The sequence below is a fragment of the Accipiter gentilis genome, chromosome 17 (assembly GCF_929443795.1).
Source record: "Accipiter gentilis chromosome 17, bAccGen1.1, whole genome shotgun sequence".
NCBI lineage: Eukaryota > Metazoa > Chordata > Aves > Accipitriformes > Accipitridae > Astur > Astur gentilis.
Window position 1 is genome coordinate 29,642,882 of NC_064896.1, and position 20,984 is coordinate 29,663,865.

General features: G+C 42.8%; 2 protein-coding genes across 5 annotated transcripts in view; one reads left to right on the forward strand and one right to left on the reverse strand.

The window, feature by feature from the left end:
- The window catches only part of PAK6 (p21 (RAC1) activated kinase 6), a 34,058-nt gene extending 21,798 nt beyond the window's left edge, over positions 1 to 12,260 (forward strand). For both annotated transcript variants that reach the window (XM_049821037.1, XM_049821036.1), the window contains 4 exons: positions 1,497 to 1,623; positions 1,814 to 1,939; positions 2,598 to 2,732; positions 4,712 to 12,260. In XM_049821037.1, the coding sequence (XP_049676994.1) occupies positions 1,497 to 1,623; positions 1,814 to 1,939; positions 2,598 to 2,732; positions 4,712 to 4,879 (556 nt within the window). In that variant the 3' untranslated portion in view covers positions 4,880 to 12,260. The remainder of the gene's footprint in view (positions 1 to 1,496; positions 1,624 to 1,813; positions 1,940 to 2,597; positions 2,733 to 4,711) is intronic.
- Positions 12,261 to 12,275: 15 nt separating this feature from the next.
- PLCB2 (phospholipase C beta 2) overlaps positions 12,276 to 20,984 on the reverse strand; it is a 63,554-nt gene continuing 54,845 nt past the window's right edge. For all 3 annotated transcript variants that reach the window (XM_049821029.1, XM_049821028.1, XM_049821027.1), the window contains exons 29-32: positions 18,745 to 18,840; positions 17,501 to 17,558; positions 16,782 to 16,868; positions 12,276 to 16,135 (exon numbers count right to left, since the gene is read on the reverse strand). In XM_049821029.1, coding sequence (XP_049676986.1) covers positions 15,863 to 16,135; positions 16,782 to 16,868; positions 17,501 to 17,558; positions 18,745 to 18,840 — 514 coding nt within the window. In that variant the 3' untranslated portion in view covers positions 12,276 to 15,862. The remainder of the gene's footprint in view (positions 16,136 to 16,781; positions 16,869 to 17,500; positions 17,559 to 18,744; positions 18,841 to 20,984) is intronic.

A 20,984-nucleotide genomic window follows, 5' to 3' on the forward strand; every position in this document is an offset into this window, starting at 1 on the left:
AGCTGCAAGCCTTTATCAGTTTTTCACAGGGAGGAAAATACCCTCATTCTACTCATTAAACATTTGCTGAAGGTGATAACTGATTTGCATCTCCAGGAGTGAGGTAATCCTCTAGTAATCTGTTTTACACTATGCAGTCACTTGACTGAAACCAAATTCCGTACGTGACAAGCTAAAAGTACACCTCTTGCTATCTTCTAGAACCACAGAGCTCAGAATTGTATCAGCTTTTCTTACAGCTCATGCACTATGAAATGAAAAGCACTGTTTCTAAATAGGTTAGGTTCTGTACTAGACAAGTCCCACAGTTAGCCTTTGTCCCTCTCCCTTTACAGGGTAAATCAAAATGCCAGAAGTAGCCCCCTGCCATTCTTCAGATATATTTGCCATCAGCATGGCAGAGTGCAGCCACAACATGTAGTTGTCCTGGTCAGTTGGTCGGTTTGGTAGAGTGAGAGATGGAATACCAAACAAGCAATAGAAGTATAAATTAAAGTAAATAAAGCACCATCTCAGGTGATGATGGTGCAACCTCCTTCATAACTGTGTAGAAATTGCTTTTATGTATTTAGAAGGTACAGGTGCACTCTGCATGGTTCTGCCTTCTGAGCGCTCTCTTCTCCTCAGTCTTCCTTGCAGACCTGGATTTGAGGAGTTATCATTTCTATGCCCTCAGCTGAGAGCTGTTTGAAACAACTGCAAGAGACAGGCTGAGAATCAAAAGTACTCAAATTGGGTACTTCAGCTATTCTTTGAAATATTTAACTTCTAGCATTGCTTAGTATAAATGTGCAGAGAATGCTCTCAGTGTCCCCAGTTACAGGAGATAATTTTAATTTCTACCATTTTCACTTATATTTGATCATGAAGGTTCTTGTGTTGGTATGCCAAACAGCAACAGCTTCTAAAGATGAGGTTCTTGGTGCTCATACTCAGTGTGCTAACAGAGAGTGGTAAAATTCGGGAGTGTCTTCTCTGCCTGTAACCTGCGCTACCATTAGTTAGGTGTAAGAGTATCCAAAGTGTCCAGCTGCATGAAAGCTCTAAAGGATCCCTATATTTGCTATCAAATTATGTGTTCGGATGCTTTCTGGATGAAGTTACACAATAAGCCTTGTGAACAATATCTTTACTATATTTGCTTTAAAATAAAAGCTGTCTCAACAGTTACTGCGGCACCTTGGCATGAAGAAGCAGTCCTGCCTATCAGAATTGCTTGAAACAGCATCTTGCGGAATGAATTTTGATACAAGATTTAAAATGCAATTTCTCTGTATTAGACTTACAAAAACTAAAAATTGCTAACCATTAAGACAAAAATGTTTTCAACAGTCATAGAAAAACAGTAAAAGTGAGACAGTAACGGTCATAGGGAACCAAAATATGTATCTGCAATTCAACTTCAAAATTGCACTGTGCCTTCAAAGAGGACTTGTGAATGAGTACTATCCACTGCCCAGTACGATGCAGTTAAACTCCCGTGTCTTTAATTTCAGGCTAAATGAAGAGCAAATTGCAACAGTGTGTGAGTCAGTGCTGCAGGCTCTGTCATATCTTCACTCTCAGGGCGTCATTCACCGAGACATTAAGAGCGACTCCATTCTTTTGACACTGGATGGAAGGGTGTGTTTCCTCAGACAAACTGTTTCCTGTCTTCTACTGCAGCCTTCGTCTGTCTCCTTATTTCCTTTCTGTTTACAATCTTTTGTTCGTACCTTGTCCTCTTACTCCCTTTGTCGTCTTTGTCCTTGGTGTTTCCCTCCATGTTGTTTAAAAATTGTTTTTAAGGTTGGTTGCTTTTCTCTTTGTACAGGTCAAACTCTCAGATTTTGGCTTCTGTGCTCAGATCAGTAAAGATGTACCTAAAAGAAAGTCCCTAGTAGGTACTCCCTACTGGATGGCTCCAGAAGTTATTGCAAGGATACCATACACTACTGAGGTAAGGGACCACTGCCCTAATAATCAGAAGAGGTAGCAAATAATATTCTGAAGTGTCACAGGAAACTAACTGTTGGCTTTTCTAGGAAGAACCTCTAGAGTCTGTTTAAATACAACTATGACTACAGATTTGATTGTGATGATATCAATATTTCCTAAAACAGTAGAAAAACAGGTTGTGCTGCTTCCGGGAACAAGGTGTAAACTTACTCTATTCTTATACCTGGAGCTTGGCATAGACTTGTGTCTGCTGTAGTGTGGACAGATGTTAGCAAGGAGCAGCCTGTCACCTGATATGGATCAGTAAATCAATCAATGCCATAAAAGGAGGGGAGGAGAGGAGGGAAGGCACAGATGTGAGCTCTGAAATTATGGGCAGGTGGCAGTAGACTGATTAGTGTTGTTTACCAACCAACCAGGTGTAGCACAAGCAGTTACTTGCAGGCCTTTACATGTTGCAACACCAGTATGGCTCAGTCTTAGGTGGAAAGCTGTCTTTGTTAAGCTAAGGTAAGGAGTCCAATAGCATCAAGTGGGTTAATGTTTTATTCTCTTAGTACCATTTGTCATGGGTGGGGTGTTGCTGTCTTTGTGAAAGCAACAAAGCAAGGACCTGTTGCTCTGAACTGTGTGTATTGATGTGACATTGGTTCCCACAGGTGGATATCTGGTCTCTGGGAATCATGGTGATAGAGATGGTGGATGGAGAACCCCCCTATTTTAGTGATTCTCCAGTCCAGGCAATGAAGAGACTCCGTGACAGCCCTCCTCCCAAACTGAAAAACTTTCACAGGGTGAGCATACTGGCAAACACTTGTAAACCTGATGATTATCGTGGGGAAACATCCATATCAGCCATTCCCAGTAAAGCTGGCTGTGAAAGTGAGCTTGCTAGGACATGTTTCTTGGGGAACTTCTTTGGCCCTGGTGCCTCAGTGGATGCAAGCTGCTGCTGACAGCTAGTGGCTGGCTTGGGAAATAGCCCTAATAATGTAAGGTCACTTGCACATAAACCTGATAAAGCAAATCAAAGCTGCTTCAGGTGGACCCAACAGTTAATATCATGCTGATGTTAATAGTGTAGCTCATCTTCTAGGGAAGTAAACAGGAGGATCCTTGCTCTTGAGGGTTTCTGGCTTCATGGCTTTCAGGACTGCAAAGACTGCATTATGGTCAGAGCAGGAGAGCTCAATACAGACAGTAGCTCATGGAGACTGCAGCTGCATTGAAGATGAACTCAGCTTCATGGTTTCTTATGAAAAAGTAGCAGTGACTTAAGAAATACAGTGATTACCTTTTAGTCACCACTTAGAGCAGTCCTTTCATTTCAGTCCAAGCCTCTGAGATCAAATAGCTTCTGCAGCATTCTGAGCTATCTGGCCTTTCCAATTAATCAGAATATCTGCAGCTGCTAAAACTGAATTATTTAACAGAGTAGACTGCTGAACTAACAGCATACACTCAAACATCAACAGCTGCTCTTTCCTCTTTGCCTTTGCAACACTATTTAGAATTTCAAGGTCACATTCTGGACCCAGTGCTTGCAATCCTTAGGCGGTGCAAAGCCACTTCTGATCTGGATTGCACACCTTGCTTGGTGAGATGACCCTACCATGGGCTGTGAAAGTCAGAGCCATTTACAGTCTTGCTCTGCTCCACTTTGTCCTGGGAAGTAAACTGGCTTCCAGCAGACCTCTTGGATTGCCAGACTGGTGGCCATCCTCCCCTGTCTCCCTGCTGTGTCTGAGTGGGGCTCAGCACCAGCTGTGGATGCAGCCCTCCATTCTGATTACAGTTAATGGCTTGCTGTGGTCAATGACTGTAGTGCTGGGTGCAACAGGTTAAACAGAGTATCTCTGCTGCTTTTCTAAAGCGCAGGTAGATTTATTGACAGAGTGACAAAGGCTGGATTCTGGCACTCGTACATAGCTGTGTTGTGCCTTCTCCCTCTAGCAATCACAGTGAAGTCATTCAAAGCACTCATGAAATAAGCAGTAGTTCAGTGTGAACAGTATTTCATGATCTACTTCTAAGTTAACCAGAGCTAAGAAAATGCCCCCAATCTAAAATGGATGTAATTAGTGGCATTAAAATAAATAAATATATGCCAAGTTCATTTTTTATTCAGTTTTAATGATGCAGAGGATTACCACCAGCAAGAGATGTGCAGTGCCTTGAAGTGGTTCTTGGGTCTGGCTACTCAACAGACTTTTACACATCTTTCAAAGGACAAACCTGCTGAGGTCATTTAGCTTTTCAGTATACTGTTCTGCAGTTTCCTCATGTTCTTGTACCAGCAGCATCAGGTTTGCAGACTCTCAAAGCCTATTTGGGAACTGTATTTAACTACTTTTCCCACAATCTGTGGCCAGTAAAAAAAATGAATTTATCAACCCTTCACACCCAAGTGATGTGCCTTGGGTAACAGAAATTCTGTTGAATTTTTGAGCTGGAGTGTAGAAAAGATTAAATAACAAAATGGGAAACAAAATTAACTTAGATGGAAAGACATGGCAGGCAGTCTTGTCTTAATTTGCTGTGCCCCATTAAAAAGAAAACAACCTGTGCAAATGTTGTGCCTACTGGTGACAGAAAGTTATTACTGTAGCATAAAAAGCATGCTATTTCATGTTACATTTCTGTGCAAAAGCAGGGTTACAAAGCTGAAATGTGCAGGATCCTTTATAACCAACCCTACCACGCCAACCTATTGTCGCATGAACTGTTGCCTGGTTCCATTATGGGGTTGACTTGGTTGGTTGCTTTTTCACAGACCTCCCCAGTTCTGAGAGACTTCTTGGAAAGGATGTTGACACGGGATCCACTAGAAAGAGCAACGGCACAAGAACTTCTGGATCACCCTTTTTTGCTCCAGACAGGACTTCCAGAGTGCCTGGTCCCCCTTATCCAACAATACAGAAAGCGTACCTCTACCTGCTGACTTTACGTAAGGGGAAATGCTAGGGAAAAGTAAAGTTTATTTAAAAAAAACCCAACACCCCCCCCCCCCCCCCCCAAAACCCCAAGAGACCAGGCAGTCTCATCCTGTGAATGGTGCTTGGAACTTGTCAGCAATCATTTTAGAGGATGAATGTGAATACTGTCCTCGCATTCTCAGCCTTTTGTGGCTTCTCTTTTGCTGAAGACAATCAATACATACATACTAGATCCAAATAAGACCAAGTATGTCTCAAGAATAAAGCAGGTGTTTCATGGCTTGTGGATTGCTTCGTCTGAAGAATAGCATTTTAAAGCGGAGTCTGAAGTTGCATATCTGAATGTCTACAAGTTCCTGCAAACCTTGGCTGCTGACTACTGAACTGGAACAATATTTCCCAATCAGAAAATGTGATCTTTGTTTCCTTAGTTGTACACTGGAGTCTTGAGCTGACTCAAATGTACATTTTGGGGCACAGACCCCTTTAAACTCTCAAACAATGCACAAAGACTTGGCAATTTTTTTCCTCTGAGACTTTTTCACAGATTATTTTAATTTTCTTCGGTTAAATGTGGACCTAGAAAACTGTACATATTTTCCTAGGGAGCAGATGTGATATGTATATATTTGTTTCCAAATGGCTCTCTTGCATCAACATGCTTCTCTTTTGCTGAGGAATATGTATGGTTTAGTGGTCAATCTTGAATCCATTTCATGATCTTAAACTTTTTTGGGGGGAAACCCTTGGATACAGGCCTCAGAACAGACACTGTGAAGACAGATGTTCTTGCCACCAGGATCTTGTGGTTGAAAAGTCACAATATACTACACCTCCAGTGCTGGTTGGAATGGCTCTCTGAAGGGTTGTGTTCCCATGTTTGGCTTCCAGGCACCTGACTTTGCAAGTCCTTTCTCTCAAGAGAGCCTGAGAAATGCTGCCCTGAGACAGTTGTTGGGTAGCACTTTGGGGATGCTCTAGGAGAATGAATGAAAAAGTTTCAGCTGTCCTGTATATCCCTGGAGAGGTTTTTGTGCTTGTGTGAGGCGGTTTGTTAGGCCTCTATCTCCCCTGCTTGCTACCACAGAACATGAGGAGAAGAGAAACTTTTGATGTATGTTTTGTTATTGGTATGCCCTTCCCCACCATCCCTTTGCCAAGACGTTTGGAAGGTTACTGGTTGTCTAAACAGCTCTTTCAGTTATTTTAAAATAGATTTAGACATTTTGTATGATACACTCTCTGATCAGTGAGATAGTCAAGGTATTTGGACTCTAGGTCAGGATGTAACATTGTACAGTAATGGTGTGTATTGATGTGAGGTCTCAAGAATATAATCTTACATGTGGAACTGGGATCCTATTTTGAAACTCCAGATAGAAATTTATTGGAATTTAAGTTATTCTTGGGACAGTTCTACTGGCTCAGAAACTAACCTCATAATTGCATTTTCTTCAGAAGATGTTAATAATCTCTATCCTCTGCTATTTACTCCAGTTACAGATCCTGCTTCAAAATTGAAGCCACAGTTGATTACTTGAAGTAATTTGTGATGGAATTCATCTGCACTGATGCCAGCCATCAAATGGTGGGCACCCAGTCTGCGAAGCATATAGGTTGGCTCTGTAGACCAAGGTGAGAGGAACACCTCCAGAGGGTGGTTCATCTCCATTATCTCAGATACCTGCTGAAGGACGAAATTGCGCTCTCTCGATACCGCTCGGCCTGTGGCCAGTAGAGGGATCGTAGGTCGTTTGCCTAGACTGGATGTCTAAGTTTGGGGCTGATGAAGTTGGTTGAAATGAATTCATTTAGCTCCTCCTTAGCTGCACTGGAAAATTTTTGATGTAAAATATTTCTGTATTCCATATATACTGCTTTTTTTTATGCAAAAGAGCAGGGCTTTGAAAAGATTTATAATTTGAAACAAACGATCCTGCTCGTCTGTAGTTGTGAATCCTTTGCACTTGTGTTTTAAATTAAAGTAGATCTTGATTTATTCATAAGCCTGTTGTGGTGCTGAGATGCTTTAAAATATGTCTATAGTTCAGAGATGTAAGAGAAGTGTGAACCTTGAAGTCTGGTCTAACTTATCTATTCTGTAGCTATGTGGCTTTTAAAACAAGAAGAGACTATAGCAGAAGCCTGGATCCTGAAACATGTCTTGGAGACAGGGATGACAGGTTTAACATTTAACATTGTTTTATACTTTGGCCCAAGTCTGACTAAACACAGTGAGGGAAGGCTCTTGAAAGATTGCATTCAAGTATCTTATAAAATTTTAAAAACTCATTACCATATTTGTGAAGAATGCAGAAAGTATCTATCTTCCTGTCCAGTACAGAATTAAATATCTGATTCTTGTGTTTCTCTCTTTACAGTTCGTGCTTGGCATATCACCAGTTAATTGCTCCATTACTTAGATGAGCGTGGAATCAAATATAAATCCTAAGATAAACCTAGATTAGTTAAAAGATTGAAGCTCTGTCTCCAGGGCCAACAACTCCTTCCCCAAGAACCAGGCAGCCAGTCAGGAGAACTATGATAAGCAGAGCAGGTTTGTAATTTGCATTGCAGTAGTATTCAGGAGTAAGATTTCTTGTATGCTAAGTGATATCTTAGTATATAACAAAATGTAGCCTCTTCTGTGAAGAGCTCATAGCCTACTCAGTGGGTAATTATGCTTTGAGATGATGTTTTCTCTGAATATCTTTTCGTATATGCTTTCAACAAGGTTACACTTATGTCTCTGGGTTTTCTGTTGTTTTATGTCATGTTTCCCCTGAATCGTTCCCTTTTATTCTTCCTGTCAGCCTTGCTAGTATCGAGTCTTTTCCATGCTGCCACAGCCCTGGCAATCAGCATGTAGTAGGCCTTTGAAGATGGCAGGTTGAATTTATATGAACAATTTGCTGAATCAAATGGGGAGTCTGTGACTGTCGTCATCTCCCAAGTGCACTTGTCTGTATATAATGGTGCCTGTCCTCCTCAAACAGGGCTCTGTGCTATTGAATGCAGCAGCTTATTATCCCATTTATTTCAGAACGGGACAAATCTTTCTCTAGAGGCTCCTATCTTTAAACCAGTGATTACAGAAGGACCCTAGATCAAATGAGGCTCCTGACTTTTAAGATTGTTCAGTCTGGTGAGAAGAATCCTACTTTTCCCCTTGCAGCCCGGAGAAAGCATTTTGCTATGCCCTAGGTCCTAGTCTATAAATGGGGATAATTATAAGTAGTGAATCTTGACCATGTGGAGATACACATGGGGCAGGGAGAGTGTCTCTAATATACAGTAGCTATTGTGCAGCAATTCCTTCTGTAGTAGCAACGGTCATGTCAGCACCGTATCTTTATTACCGAGGTAGAAGATAATTTTGGATCATTCAGTACAAATTGAGCCTGAACTATAGCTCTCAACTGGATATAGTTTGTAGGAATACCTAGAGCAGCTTGCAGTATGCAGAGTGGCCACTAAATATTTGAAGGCAAATTTTCCTGTAATTGCAGGAAAGGGAGCAGAGAGAACTGGCTGTACACACTGTCTGTTCTTCAATTAAAAATTGGGGCATCGTAGTTGTGCAGACTGGAAGGAAATGAGTTACTGTTGCTTACAAAGGAGGACAGGATGGCCAGACGTTTGTTTGGACCTGTGAAGGGACATCAAAGGCTTCTAGGTCCCTGACTGCCTAGGGAATGATGATAGAAATAAAGCTAAAGCAACCAGCTTACATGCATTTTCTGGCTATTCGCTTCTTGGTGTTTGGTTGACAGCATCATATTCATAGGGATCTGCATCTATTCACTACAGCAAACTGATTTGCTTTAGCAATGACCTTCAGGCTTTTACTCGTTTCTGTAAAGTGCTCTGAAAACGTGAAGGGCATGACGATAACAAAGGCGCTAATAGCAAGCCAACCTGCTGAGGAGAGCTGCGCTTGCCCTAACTTTCCCACTACCACCAGTCTGCACTGGATAGTGAGGAGACAGCAAGGGGAAGCCTTCCCCCGGGTTGGCTTCTCATTTGAAAGTTGTGTGCCATGTTAGTCTTTTAGGTTTTTTCTCTTTTTTTCCTAAATGTCAGTGCTGAATTCTCATTAGGGAAGCTGCCTGCAAAGGTGTTGGCCAAGAGATGAGTTTGACTGCTGTGTCTTTTGTTAGTAATGCTGTTGTTTTAGAGAGTCCCCATGCTGATCCTTCAGGTACAATGTCTTGTGTTTGTATCCCTTGTTGCAGTTGGAGTCCTCCTTTGCATAGAGATCCTGATTATTTCTTTTTTTAAGAATATAGCACAAAGTTTGGGCTCATGAAAGTAAGTATTTTGTGCAAGAGAATTTAGCGGTAGAGAAGGAGATTTAGAATATGCCACATAAAAGATGAAAATGTGGAAAGAATCTAAGATTATGCCTAAATCTGCTGCTGTTCAGTGTCTGACCAGGTACTATTGTCTTAATTACCATTGAATTTGGTTTCTGTATGTAACAGCCTTTTTAGAGAGACCTGTCTGATCCAACTACCATATCACCCTGTGGTCAACAAGTACCCTACGGTAAGCAAAAACACAGGCAGGGCTGCACAGCCAAATGAAGAAATCTCCAAAGATGTCTGAATTCTGTGGGAAGAAATAGTGCTGGAAAATCAGAAGGTAGCATTTCTCCTCTGGAGTACGTAAGTAACCAAATGCTGGTGTGACTCTATGAGCCGTTGTGCTGCTGGAGGGATGGTCAGAATTCACCATGTGTTGTGTGAAACCTCTACAGTAACATTTATTTTAGTGCCTTTGTTTACTTTTGTCCGTTTCTCATCTTCCAGAAATTTCATCACATTTTGTGTAGAGACAGTGTTCTGTCTAGAGGAGCATTGGCACGCCTGGCCTCTGAGGCATGAAGACTGCTTCACTTCAGTGCGCGGAAAAGGTGTTGAGGCAGAATGTGGTCTGTACTTTATCTGAGATGTGGCTTTGCTTACAGTTAGTGATTCTCCCATACACACTCTAAAAAGTACTTTTAGAAGGTATTTTTTTAGCACTAAGACGTAATCTGCGTAAAACGCGCCACCTGTTTTTCATGAAATTCTGCATAAATCACCTGATAAAGCTGTGCCAGTGCTTTGTTGAATAACAGAAGGATTGCACAATAGAAACTGTGATGTGGTGTAAGTATACGAGTCATCATGGTGTGTTTTCTTTCTCAGGCTTCAAACACCAGAGGATATTAATAACATGAATCCAAACTGCTGAAGTTAAGTTTTCTTACATCTGTGTCATAGTATAGTTGAGCTATAATTGTTTTTTGAAATGTCCACACCTTTAAAAAAGCCTCATGAAGAGCATTTTACTCTGGCATTGTTTCAGCCCTTGTTTTGGCCAACCAATTTATGTCGTTCAAAGACTGAGCACTGATGTTCTGCTTGGAGATGATGGCAAAAAGAGCTAAAAAGGTTAGAAGAGGAGAGCGCTGGGTTCAGCCTGCCATATTGTCTTCAAAATGCTCACAGGTGGTATGAGCTCTCACTGAATGGTGTAGCTGAAGAACGGGCATAATGCAGTAATGAGAGGTCTCTAGGCGGGAAAAGGAAGCAGTTGGGGAATTCTGACAGGCAGTGCTGGGTGAGTTGGTGCAGGCTGCAGGGAAGGAGGCTGTAGTGCTGGTATCCCTTGTTGCATGGGCTGCAGCTTGTGCCGGTGCTGTAGGTGGGGAGCAGCTGCTGAAGTGAGACTGAACCTGTCCGACCTGGCTTAGAGTATTTGTCCTGTTGTGTGCTGTGTGGAGGAAGAGAGTGCATCCTTACCCCTTTTCACTGCAACTGCCATTAGGGCTGTCCCTGTCAAACATGTTCTTCTTTGGTGATGGTGTCAGGGGAGAGAGCAGTGAAAACTTCTGCTGACTCAGGCCCTGCTGTTCTACCTGGGCTTTACATGTCTGTCACTGTAACATGGGTTTATTCTGTTGGGTTCATTCACTGTAAGGGTTTGAAGGAAAAAAGCAACCCCTGGTGCCTTGGCAATGTGCATGGAGAGGGGGGCACCCCGTGCCCACCTTTTGGTCTGAACTGGGTGTCTGGGTTCCCTCCAGAGAGAGATGGGATGAATTTCCCTTAAAATAACCTCTGAAGAACTTCTCTGGAGGGGTTTTGGGTGGCCAGCATGGACTGGGTGGCTGAACCTGGCAACAAACCCCCGTTTAGCCAGCATGAGAGCTGTGTTTCTGCTGCACTAGATGCTGTGTGTGCAGCAGAAGGGTGGGATAAACACCAAACAATTCAGTCTGTGTTGAGCAACATATGCCACGTAATGACATACAGAGCAGGTGGTGGCTGTTGTGCCCCTAGAAATACAGTTAGAAACAGCTCTGAACAGCTTTTGTTATCAGCGGTCTCAGGCTGTAAAACAGTGAGCATTGCGGGTTTATATTTATGCTGATGGGAAGTTTGCATGTACTTAAGCTCAGTTCCTTGTTTTCCCAGTTGCATCCATGTGCAGCTGGATCTAGGGGTGTAACCACAGGTATGGTTGCATGGCTGAGAAATGCAGATTGACTGTTACTGATGTCTGGAAATAACTGGTGCTTAGCAGTGACTGGGGAGCCCTGCTCAGGGCCACTGTCTTTCTGGGTGGGTTTTTGGTGTGTTTCTCCATTTGCAGCCTTTCCTCACTGTTACGATTGCTGTGGCTCTGCTCTGTGCTCTTGCCGAGAAAGCAGCCCCTCCCCCTGTGCTAATCCCGTTTCTGACACCATCCTTGATCACCATTGCCAGTCCCAGTATAGAAAGCCGTGGGCTCATGATCACGGGCTCCAATTTGGAACTGCCAACACTGCCAGCTGGTTTAAGTCAAAATATTAAACTGCTTCCTGGCTGCAGTTCTACCTTGCTGTGATGTTTGTTTGTCATCCTTTTTTTGAAGGCCCTCAGACTTTTACCATGTGAGTTGAGACTTCAGGGATGGAGACTGTTCTATAAAACAACAAAATTGATCTAACTGGAGTAATATTTTACTGCTTCCTGAAATACAGTTTCAGTCCTGGAACAGCGAAGGCAACTGCTCTCGGGAGAAGGAAGGGGCCATTAGTACCACGTACCCATCCCAGAGCTCCACTGTACCAATGAAGGAGCCCAACCAGGTGTCAGGACGAGCTAGGAAGGGAACAGAGCCCATGTTGTGGTACCCTGGCATTGCTTGGCTAGAGTTTTGTGAACCTGTTGCTGCCCACAGCACTAGGTGTTCTGCGCTGAGCCTGGTCTGTACTGGGAGATGCTTCTGCCAGGGGTCAGAGTCATCAAGCGGCCACGGGGTTGTGCTGTGAGGGGTGAGTGTTGCTGTGGGGTGGGAGAGAACCAGCTCCAAGTGTAAGGCTTTGTGTTGCTGTCCTAGCGTGTCTGTGAAGGACCTTTCCGTCTTGTGGCAGTGGCTTTGCTGGTCTGAACTAGGACTAAGCTGACACGAGGAGTGTGAACTCACCAGAATAGTTTTAACTCCGGTTGAAGTGCTCTTCTGACTTGTGCTTGGGGGAGGAAGAGGAGGAGGAGGATGCCACTGTATTAGAGCAGGGTCGCCTGTAAGGGGGCTCAGGAGCGGTATTTGGACTGTGAGTAATTTGCTTTGCTAGATTTGGTTATTAAGTACAAGGAATGGAATGAACTAGTGCAGAGGAGAATGTGTGTGAGAAGGATATTGCGTTAAAAAAAAAAACCCACCTCACTGCATATTTAGTAACTGAAGAAGTTGAATTTGAGAACTGCAAGCACAGATGGCAGAAAACTCTGGGCACTTGATGCCTCTATTAACAAACGTGCGTACATCAGGCGACATTTGGAACTTGTTCCCATATGCACTAACTGCAATTAAAAAAAGGTCATCTAATTTTTTAAGAAATGCAATGTTTTATTTTTTTTTTTAAATAAATAAAAATCAGAAATTTACAATACATAATTCCAGTATTATGTTAACACCGCAGGGGAGGTGTGGTCTCTTCTTGGGTGTCAGACAAGGCTTGGAACATCTTGTCCCTCATACCTACTTGAGCTGGTTTGTGGGTTTTGTGTGGTGTGTTTGTTTTTTTTTTTTTTTTTTTTTTTAATAGCAGCACTTCATAATGTGTTTATGAATGCAGTGTCTAGGTGTAACTGTTCTTGTGTAACAACCACTGTATGCTATAGGTTTGCTGTGACTGAGCTCACTTTTCCAGAAAAGACAGAAACCTGAAGAACAAGTTGAGGGGTGAGTGGGGACTTTAAGAGATTACACTGTAGCGTGGCACCTAAAATATTGGGGAGAGGAGAGAGACTGTTGCTCCAGTCAGAAACACATCTCCTCTAGTATTGTCTCAAATTAAGGGCAAAGATTTTAATAACAAGAAGCTGGAAGAAGTTCCTTTTTTATACCATGGTCTCGCCCATTTCTTTTCTGTGGCTGTGTTTGAAGACACTGTACCCTCTGTAGCAATATAAGGGGTCTCAAGTGGCCAAATAAATACATTGAGGGTTTCATCAGCGCAAGGTTCTTTAGGCAGCTGGTGCTAAGACATGCAGTAGTCATGGATCTGCTCAATTGCAGGTTGAGGTTTGGGGGTCCCATCCCCCCCGTTTCTCTTCAGCAGTGTTTAGGGTTTTTGTTGTTTTTTATTGTTTCCTTGAACAATCTGGAAGATTTGACCTACAGTATCTCATCTCTAGGATAAGTATGTGTAGTAAAATAGTTGCAGTTCCCATTTCCTTTTGTACCCCTAAGTGTATCTTCTTCCACCTCTTAATTTTAAATTGTCTTGCTATTTACAGATTTATGACTGGAGATGGTTGACTCTCTTTTTTTGGGGGGGTGGGGGTGGGGGGTTGTCAGGTCAGTTCCCCCCCTTCCACTCATGACATCTGGTGACCACAAGTGCCTAATTTCACAGGGTCCCTGTGACCTGGTGCATGTATACTTTGGCAGGCCAAACTCCAATTCTTGGGCTAACATTATTTCAGGGCGTGATATGAGGAAGGTCAGGATGTGGCTGATCTGTACTGAATTATTACTATTTCCTGCTTTTTTAGGATCCATAAGCAAAGTCTGTCTTAAATGGTGCTAGGAAAAGAGTTGGACCATGTTTCCACTTCCTTCCTGCTGGATGAGTGAGAACTTGCTATGTCAAAGCTGTTCAGTGCACAAGGTCATACAAAAGGTGAGAGAAAGTATGCGAGGTGGCAGGTGGCACAGGTGTAAGTTCTGCATTCACAAAAATAAGGCTTTGCTGTCCTAGAAAGTGGGAGTGTAAAGATGGCCAGGAAGAACCTACCCTTTTTCTGTTGCAAGGCAGGACCAAGATAATGGGAATCTGGACCTCCAGCTGTGTTCTGCTGGAAGTTTTTTGTGTTATGTGTTACTGAAGACAGACAGCAGCAAGTATGTGCTAGGACTAAGAGAGGCTGAGGACCGTTTGCCCTTGAAGTCATATGGCTGGGCCATTTTTCTTCAGTTAGGCTGCGGAATGAGATGTACCTGTTATGTCACCAAAGTGGGGAACCTGCTTTTAGTTACAGGTGCATGTATTTCATGAAATGGGAAGTGACTAAAGCTTTGAGGGAAGACTTGTGCAGCACTCCTGCAAAGGGAAAGCAAACAAACAGCAGGAGTAGCGTGTAGTCTTCCCCTCAAGGTCCTAAAGAACATGGATCTTTGAGGAGTTTGTTTTTTCCAGCAGCAAGGAACAGATTCTACAGCTCACTGCTGAGCCCTCTGTTGTCATTAACTGGGATGGCAGCATGTAAAAGAAGCTCCGGAGAACTGCTTTCTGCTACCTGAATGGATAATTCAATGTGTTTTCTTATGAGCCATACTCAGCTTTTTGCAAAAGGGAATCTTATGGGCAATATAACTGGCTGGCTCTTTATTTGAGCAACAAAATTATTTTCAAATAGTTTAGAAATTTTGTTAACTGTTGTTACCCTAAGCCCATTATATGGAACTAATTTAGCTTCATGAGAAAAAGTTTAAGTGAAGCTCTAAAAATGTCAGATTGTTGTAGACAAGAACTCCACTTTTTGTGGTAGCTGGAACACATGATGAGGGTCTTTGATTCCTCATAGTCTGCCTTACAATTGCCCAAGGAGCCTGCTCAAGCCTGGCAGGGTCTTCAGGAGATATGGATCCAGATCTGAGAACTTGGCTGAAGGCCTGTGAGAGTTGAAGTTAGAATCAGCCCCTGGGAATAAGGGGAGGTTAGAAAGAAGGAAAGAAAGAAGAAAAGCTACAATGCTGGTAACGCACATTTCCACAGAAGGAAATGATGGTTTATGTTGTATGGATACCAATGTACTGAAAACTGTCCTTGTCTGACTGGGGCAGGAGGCCCAATTAAAAAGCCAACATTAGTTGTGCAAGAAAGTGGTATGAGGTTCTATCAAACTGACCTTTCCTCCTATAACCAGAGGCTGTGTCTACATTAGCAGGTAGTGTTGCCAGAAGGAATGGCACTTTAGAAGACAACAGTTTTTGCTGAGCACCTGCACCCACACTTACAGGTATTTCAGGAGGCTTTATTCTGGGCTAGCTCTCAGCTGGTAGGAGCATATTAGGTGGGCTACTGGAGAGTGTCTCTCAGTTAAGTTTCGTTCAAAGGAATCTAGCTCTGAGACCACACTGATGTGAAGAGATGCGTGTGACGAATGATAAGGGAACTTACTCTCAAAACTGAAGTCTAAATCCAGACTAAAATATTAATGTAGATGCTGCTGTCAATGCCAACAACTAGCTTGTCTTCAGGCACAGGCCCTTTCATGCTGCTTAAATACCTTAGTGCTAAGGCTGTGGAAAACAAAGAGCGCGAAGCGCTCTGAAGGGTGATCTCTTCAGACTACTTCCAGTATCTAAGCATAATGAAGTTGTAAATTCCTGAAGGGTTTCAGGAGTTCCCCAGAGTGGAAAGGGAGAGTAGTCTGTCAAGGTAGTCTTTAACTTCACTATATATCTCCATAAACCTTCTTGAAGTGGAATAGTAAGGCAAGCATCTCTCAGAATCTACTTTCTTCGATCTCAACATCTGTTTCAGCTCCTGGGGGCTCAGGCACAGCTATTGTGAGCCTTGACACCTCTGTCACTGGGATCTTGTCTTTCAGTTGTTCTGTAGACCCTTGTTCTCCCTCAGGAATGCTCTGAACTGCTTCCTTCTGCATCTCGGGCTCTCCAGGAAAGCCTGGTTTCACATAGTTCTTCACCATCTCCTGCACCTCCATAGTCAGAGTTTTCAATTTCTCCTCATACTCTGCCAGTGCCTCCTGCTGGAGCTGCAAACAGACACCTCAAATCATTCTCCAAACACTGAAGCTAAGCACAAGTCAGGCTGAGAATGGTATAGAAACCTTCTCTAATAGAGACCAATATGATGAGATGTTAGTACTTCATGATTTTGGTCTCAACCCTATATTGAATGACTTGTCTCCATCCCCCAGGCAATCTTTGGCTTCCCTGAAGATGAAAGCAGGGAGGATTGCTGATGCACGTTATTCTAATTTGCACCACAGTTTGATGAATTAAGACTGCGTGTTCACTGCATGTGAACCTTGAAAGAACATGAATGCGTTTTGTGTTTTGAGAGTTTCAGGAGCTTAGGGATGAGACTCATCTCTTCTAAAGATGCATTTCCATCACACTTTAAAATTTAGGGTGTTTCCGTATGGTTAGATGAATGCCAGTGCTGGCACAGGGAGTGCAGCACCTCTGATTTAGAAGGTGGTTCTACAGGAGCCTACACAGATCTAAGTCAGTCATTCATTTTCTCAGCATACTGAGGAGTGGGTGTCTGAAGTGTGTGTGTGTAGGATGAGTGTAGCATTAATTAAAGAATGTGCAAGGAAGACTGATCCCCTGCAGTGTTTTGGATTTACTGTACTAAGTAACAGCACTGACCCTGAGCTTCATCTTTGCCTTTACCTGACTTTCTTTCTCCTTGATTGTTCTCAGATTGTCTGCCTGCTTCTCTTCCAGTTTCTGCTGATACATGGCTGTCTTTTGTGTCACCTTTAAAAAGAACAAATTAAAAAAACACTTGTATTTAAGCTTTCATCAACAAATGCTTTAGCGTAACAGCAAGATACAGGGTTATAAAGCACATGCCACAATATCCCCCTCATTCCCAACTGAACAATTTCTGCTGGCTCTGAGTTATCTGTGTAGTACTTGCAAAAGCATGCACATGTGTGGCACGTGGACACAGACAGTCTGCTCTATAAGGGGATGGGTCTCTGAAAGGCAAAGATGAGATCCTTAGGGTCTCCTCGCCTTCTGCAAAATTTTGCACATTATTAAATAGATGTGGGGTTACGCTGCTAATTAGTTGTGCTTCAAAAATATCCCTGAATTGGAAATGTAAAATATCCTAGACAGCTCTGTTTGCACTGCATCTCTGACCAGGTGGGAGGTCTCATTAGATCCTTATGGACCCTCCAGTATTTTAGTAAGGGTAGTGGCTGTCTTCAAGCTGCACTTGGCTGTCTGAATTACACACTCAGAGTCCTCAATGCAGTAGCAATTTAACAGGATTTAAATGCCTTGGAGAACTCGCACTGTGAGCCATGCTGATGATGTACATGAGACACCCCCACTTTGCAGAAAACAGAGATGCTGTGACAGACTGCCACAGGAGAACTTACCAGTTTGATTGTTTGCACCACTTCCTGAATGTGAGAGTTATTAATTTCTTTCTTCAACCTTCAAAGAAAGGAAATGTATAAAACCTTATAATCCATCTGTTACCTCTATATAAAACCTGTTTATCAATACTGGTAAAGTGCCATACAGTAAGACAGGACTGCTAGTTCCCACACAGAAAGACAGGTGTGTTATATTCTCATAGTGTCCTCCCACATTCAGAGCTTGCTGTAATTTTAGGAAAGGCAAATAAAACACCATTCAAGTTTGCCTGAGACATTAGCCAAATAATTGGATTAAAATTCTGGTTTTTTCAGCTTAACAGATAGCAAAAGGACCTTGCTATGAGCCGAAAGCAAAAAAGAGGTGCAGTGTACCCTCTTCTGTACCCTTGAACACATGAAGCTGTTACGACTGATTCATATCATGCAGTACTTGACTACACAGGCTTGGTAGCAGAGTATTATTTTTATAACAGCAAATGGGAAGGAAGGCTGCAGACATTACATGCCTAAACACAACCTCTTAACTGAGATGGTTGTTGAAACTGATTACAAACAGATTCTAGAGAGGCTGGGGAAGACCTGCCTTTGATTCTAAGGGGAGACAAATACCCACGAAGGCATGGGGGTAGGCAGGAGGTATTTGGAAGTGCTCTTAGGCTTCAGCTGAAGTGACTGGCAGGTGCATCATCACATCAGCAAGAAGCTTACATGTCACATACGAGAGGCAAAGAGATGGGTGCATAGGAGGCTTGTCTTCAAGGTACAATTTCTCCATCTGTAATGACCTCCCCCTGCATTTCCATATGAGCTCCTACTACCTGCGGCAGGGCAGGAAGTGTTTCTAAGGCACTGCTCCTCTCAGGCTATTTATAAGTCCAGTAAGTGAAACCAATCTTGTGGACTCCCTTACACAAAAAAATTAAGCATATGGAGAAAGCTCCGGAAGCCACTGTCAGCAGTGGCTGCAGAAATTACATTATTGCTACAGCTAGGGAGCAGAGGTTTGGCTTTGCTATGTATATGCCTGTGTACTGGAATGCAAGGGAGAAAAAGTGCTAAGCCAGGAGTGAGGGCAAGCCAGCCCACCTTCACTGATCCCTACAGCTCTGCCACCACCTGTTTGGCTGCTTTAAAAAGTTTCCCTGTTGGTGACAGAGACTGTGGTGTAGCACTGTTCCCTGGCTGGAGCAGGACAGCTAGTGTTCTGCATAGACAAAGCCCAGTAACATCTAACCCAGTACCTCTCCTGAGCAGCCTTGTCACTTGTATTCCTCATCATGGTTTGGATTCGGTCCACTCTCTTTGCCTCCAGCTTCTTCTTAATGTCTTTAATGTTGCTGCAGAGAGAAGAGAGTGCTGTGAGAGACAGGACTGGTTACAAACCCCCGAGAGTGAAGCAGCCCTCCACATTTGCTCTCTGGAGTGCTCTGCTGGCCAGAAAAGCAAAGTTTGAGTGATTGTGCAGCAGAAACCAGTAAGTCTTAAGAATATTTTAAGTCCTGTAACTTTTTCTTTTTTTTAAAGGGAGTCATAACAAAGGGGAAAGAGAAAACATGTTATATAATTAGGTTGTATTGTATACCTACACTGGGGTCCTCTGGAGCAGCAGGAAACTTGCTGAAAGTACTTAAACTGCTAAAGTAAAAAAAAGGAAAAAAACCCCACCTACATGTCTGTAGAGCAGAGCTAAAAAGAAGACCTGAAGCAAGCAGAAAGGCACATAAACTATGTCATGTGACTTGCAAAGCAGAAACCCTAAACACTTAAAAGGCATTTGATCGACTAGTAGGAAAGATGAAAAGAACAAAATCCAGAAAACCTAGGATCTGCGCCCCTGACTGAGGCATGTGTGGCCACCAGAAATGCTAACTGCAGGCCAGAGAGTGTGACAAGACAGACAGAGGAAGGTGCATCATCAGGGCATAGGAGGCTGCTGACACACCAGCAGTACCTCATCTTGGCCGCCCATGTACAAAATGATTACAACAGGACAGCTGCTAAGGGGGATGTAAAAATGGCCATCAGATTGTGGTGTCCTGCGTCCAACAGTGGAAGGAGCATATGCTTAAGAGAAGTGTAAGAAAAAGAACAAGTATAGGGTAATTTTTCCTTCCTCCATCTTCCCAGTCTCCTGTCTATCCTCCAGCTTCTATGCATTTATCTCCCATGAATGTCTCTCATACCTTGGAGTTTAGCTCTACTTTTGGACTTCATAGCTCCTTGCCCTGAGAGGAAAAAAAACTTAATTTATATGCTGTGTGACAGAAGTACTCCCTGAGAACTTCACTGGGTGCGCCACATTTCTTGTCTTATGAGAAACAGTGAGTAATCACTTCCCTATTCTTCTTCTCCATACCATTCATGATTTTACACACTTCTGTCACATCCCCCTCAATCATCTGTTCTCTAAGCTGAGTCCTATTTATTTTCTTTTTGTGCAGAAATTAATCCTCACTGCTGACTATCCTTGCTCTTTCAAAGCTTTTTTTCAAGACGGCATACTGAAAAGGTGACTGCATTATGGAGATAGATCTAGTGGCATAGTGCTGACTTTAAATCTTCCTCTTTCCATACAGTTCCAAAAATTCTATTTGCCACTTTGGTCACTGCAGAGCTGTGAATGATGAGCTGTTTGAGAGAAGTACCCACAGCAGTTGAAGATCTCTTTCCTGAGTGACAATAGCTCACAGCTGAGCTATGGTTAGTTTTTTTCCATTCACATTATTTTGTATTTATTCATACTGAATTTAAATGCCATTTTATTGTCTGTTGCTTAAGATCTTTAAATCTTTCTGGAACTCCTCATAGCCAGCTGTAGATGTGACTGTACTAAATTACACTGTATTGTTAACAAACCATTATTTAGCTACTCGATCTGTTTTTCTTAGTCTTGTCTGAATGTGCTGAATAGCTGAGAGAAACAGAGGATCTGTCTTGATGAAGGACATGAAAAGAGGAAGTTTTGACTGAATTAGCAACTAACGGCTGAGAGGATTTAATGGGAAGGAGGAATGAGTGAGGATTTTAGCTTCAGGACAATGTTATTGCAAGAACAAATGGATAAATGCCTGGCTAGAAATCAGTGAATTGATTCTGCCAGTTTATTTAAGTACTGGAGCCAAGATGCTCAATTCACTTAGAAGACTAAGCTGATCAGTCCCTGGAAGGGATAATATGTGATGGACTGACTACAGCAGATAGAGATGACATCCAGTGGCCAGCAGTCTTATTTCCTGTATTTCTGAATTAGTCAGTCAAGGCTACTTACTGCAGCTTGAACTCTAGTACCCTCTTTGGTGCCTTGTGGTAGGAATGCTGTTCTGGAGATCACAAGACAAGAGCTGTCTTCCCACCACTGCCACTGTGTACGGTGTGAGACCCCATGTCACATCGCTGTACCTCACCAAAGTAAAAGAAATGCTTCTCTTCCCCTGTATTCACTTACTGTCTATAGTACAGTGCTTTGAGATCTAGCAGAAAA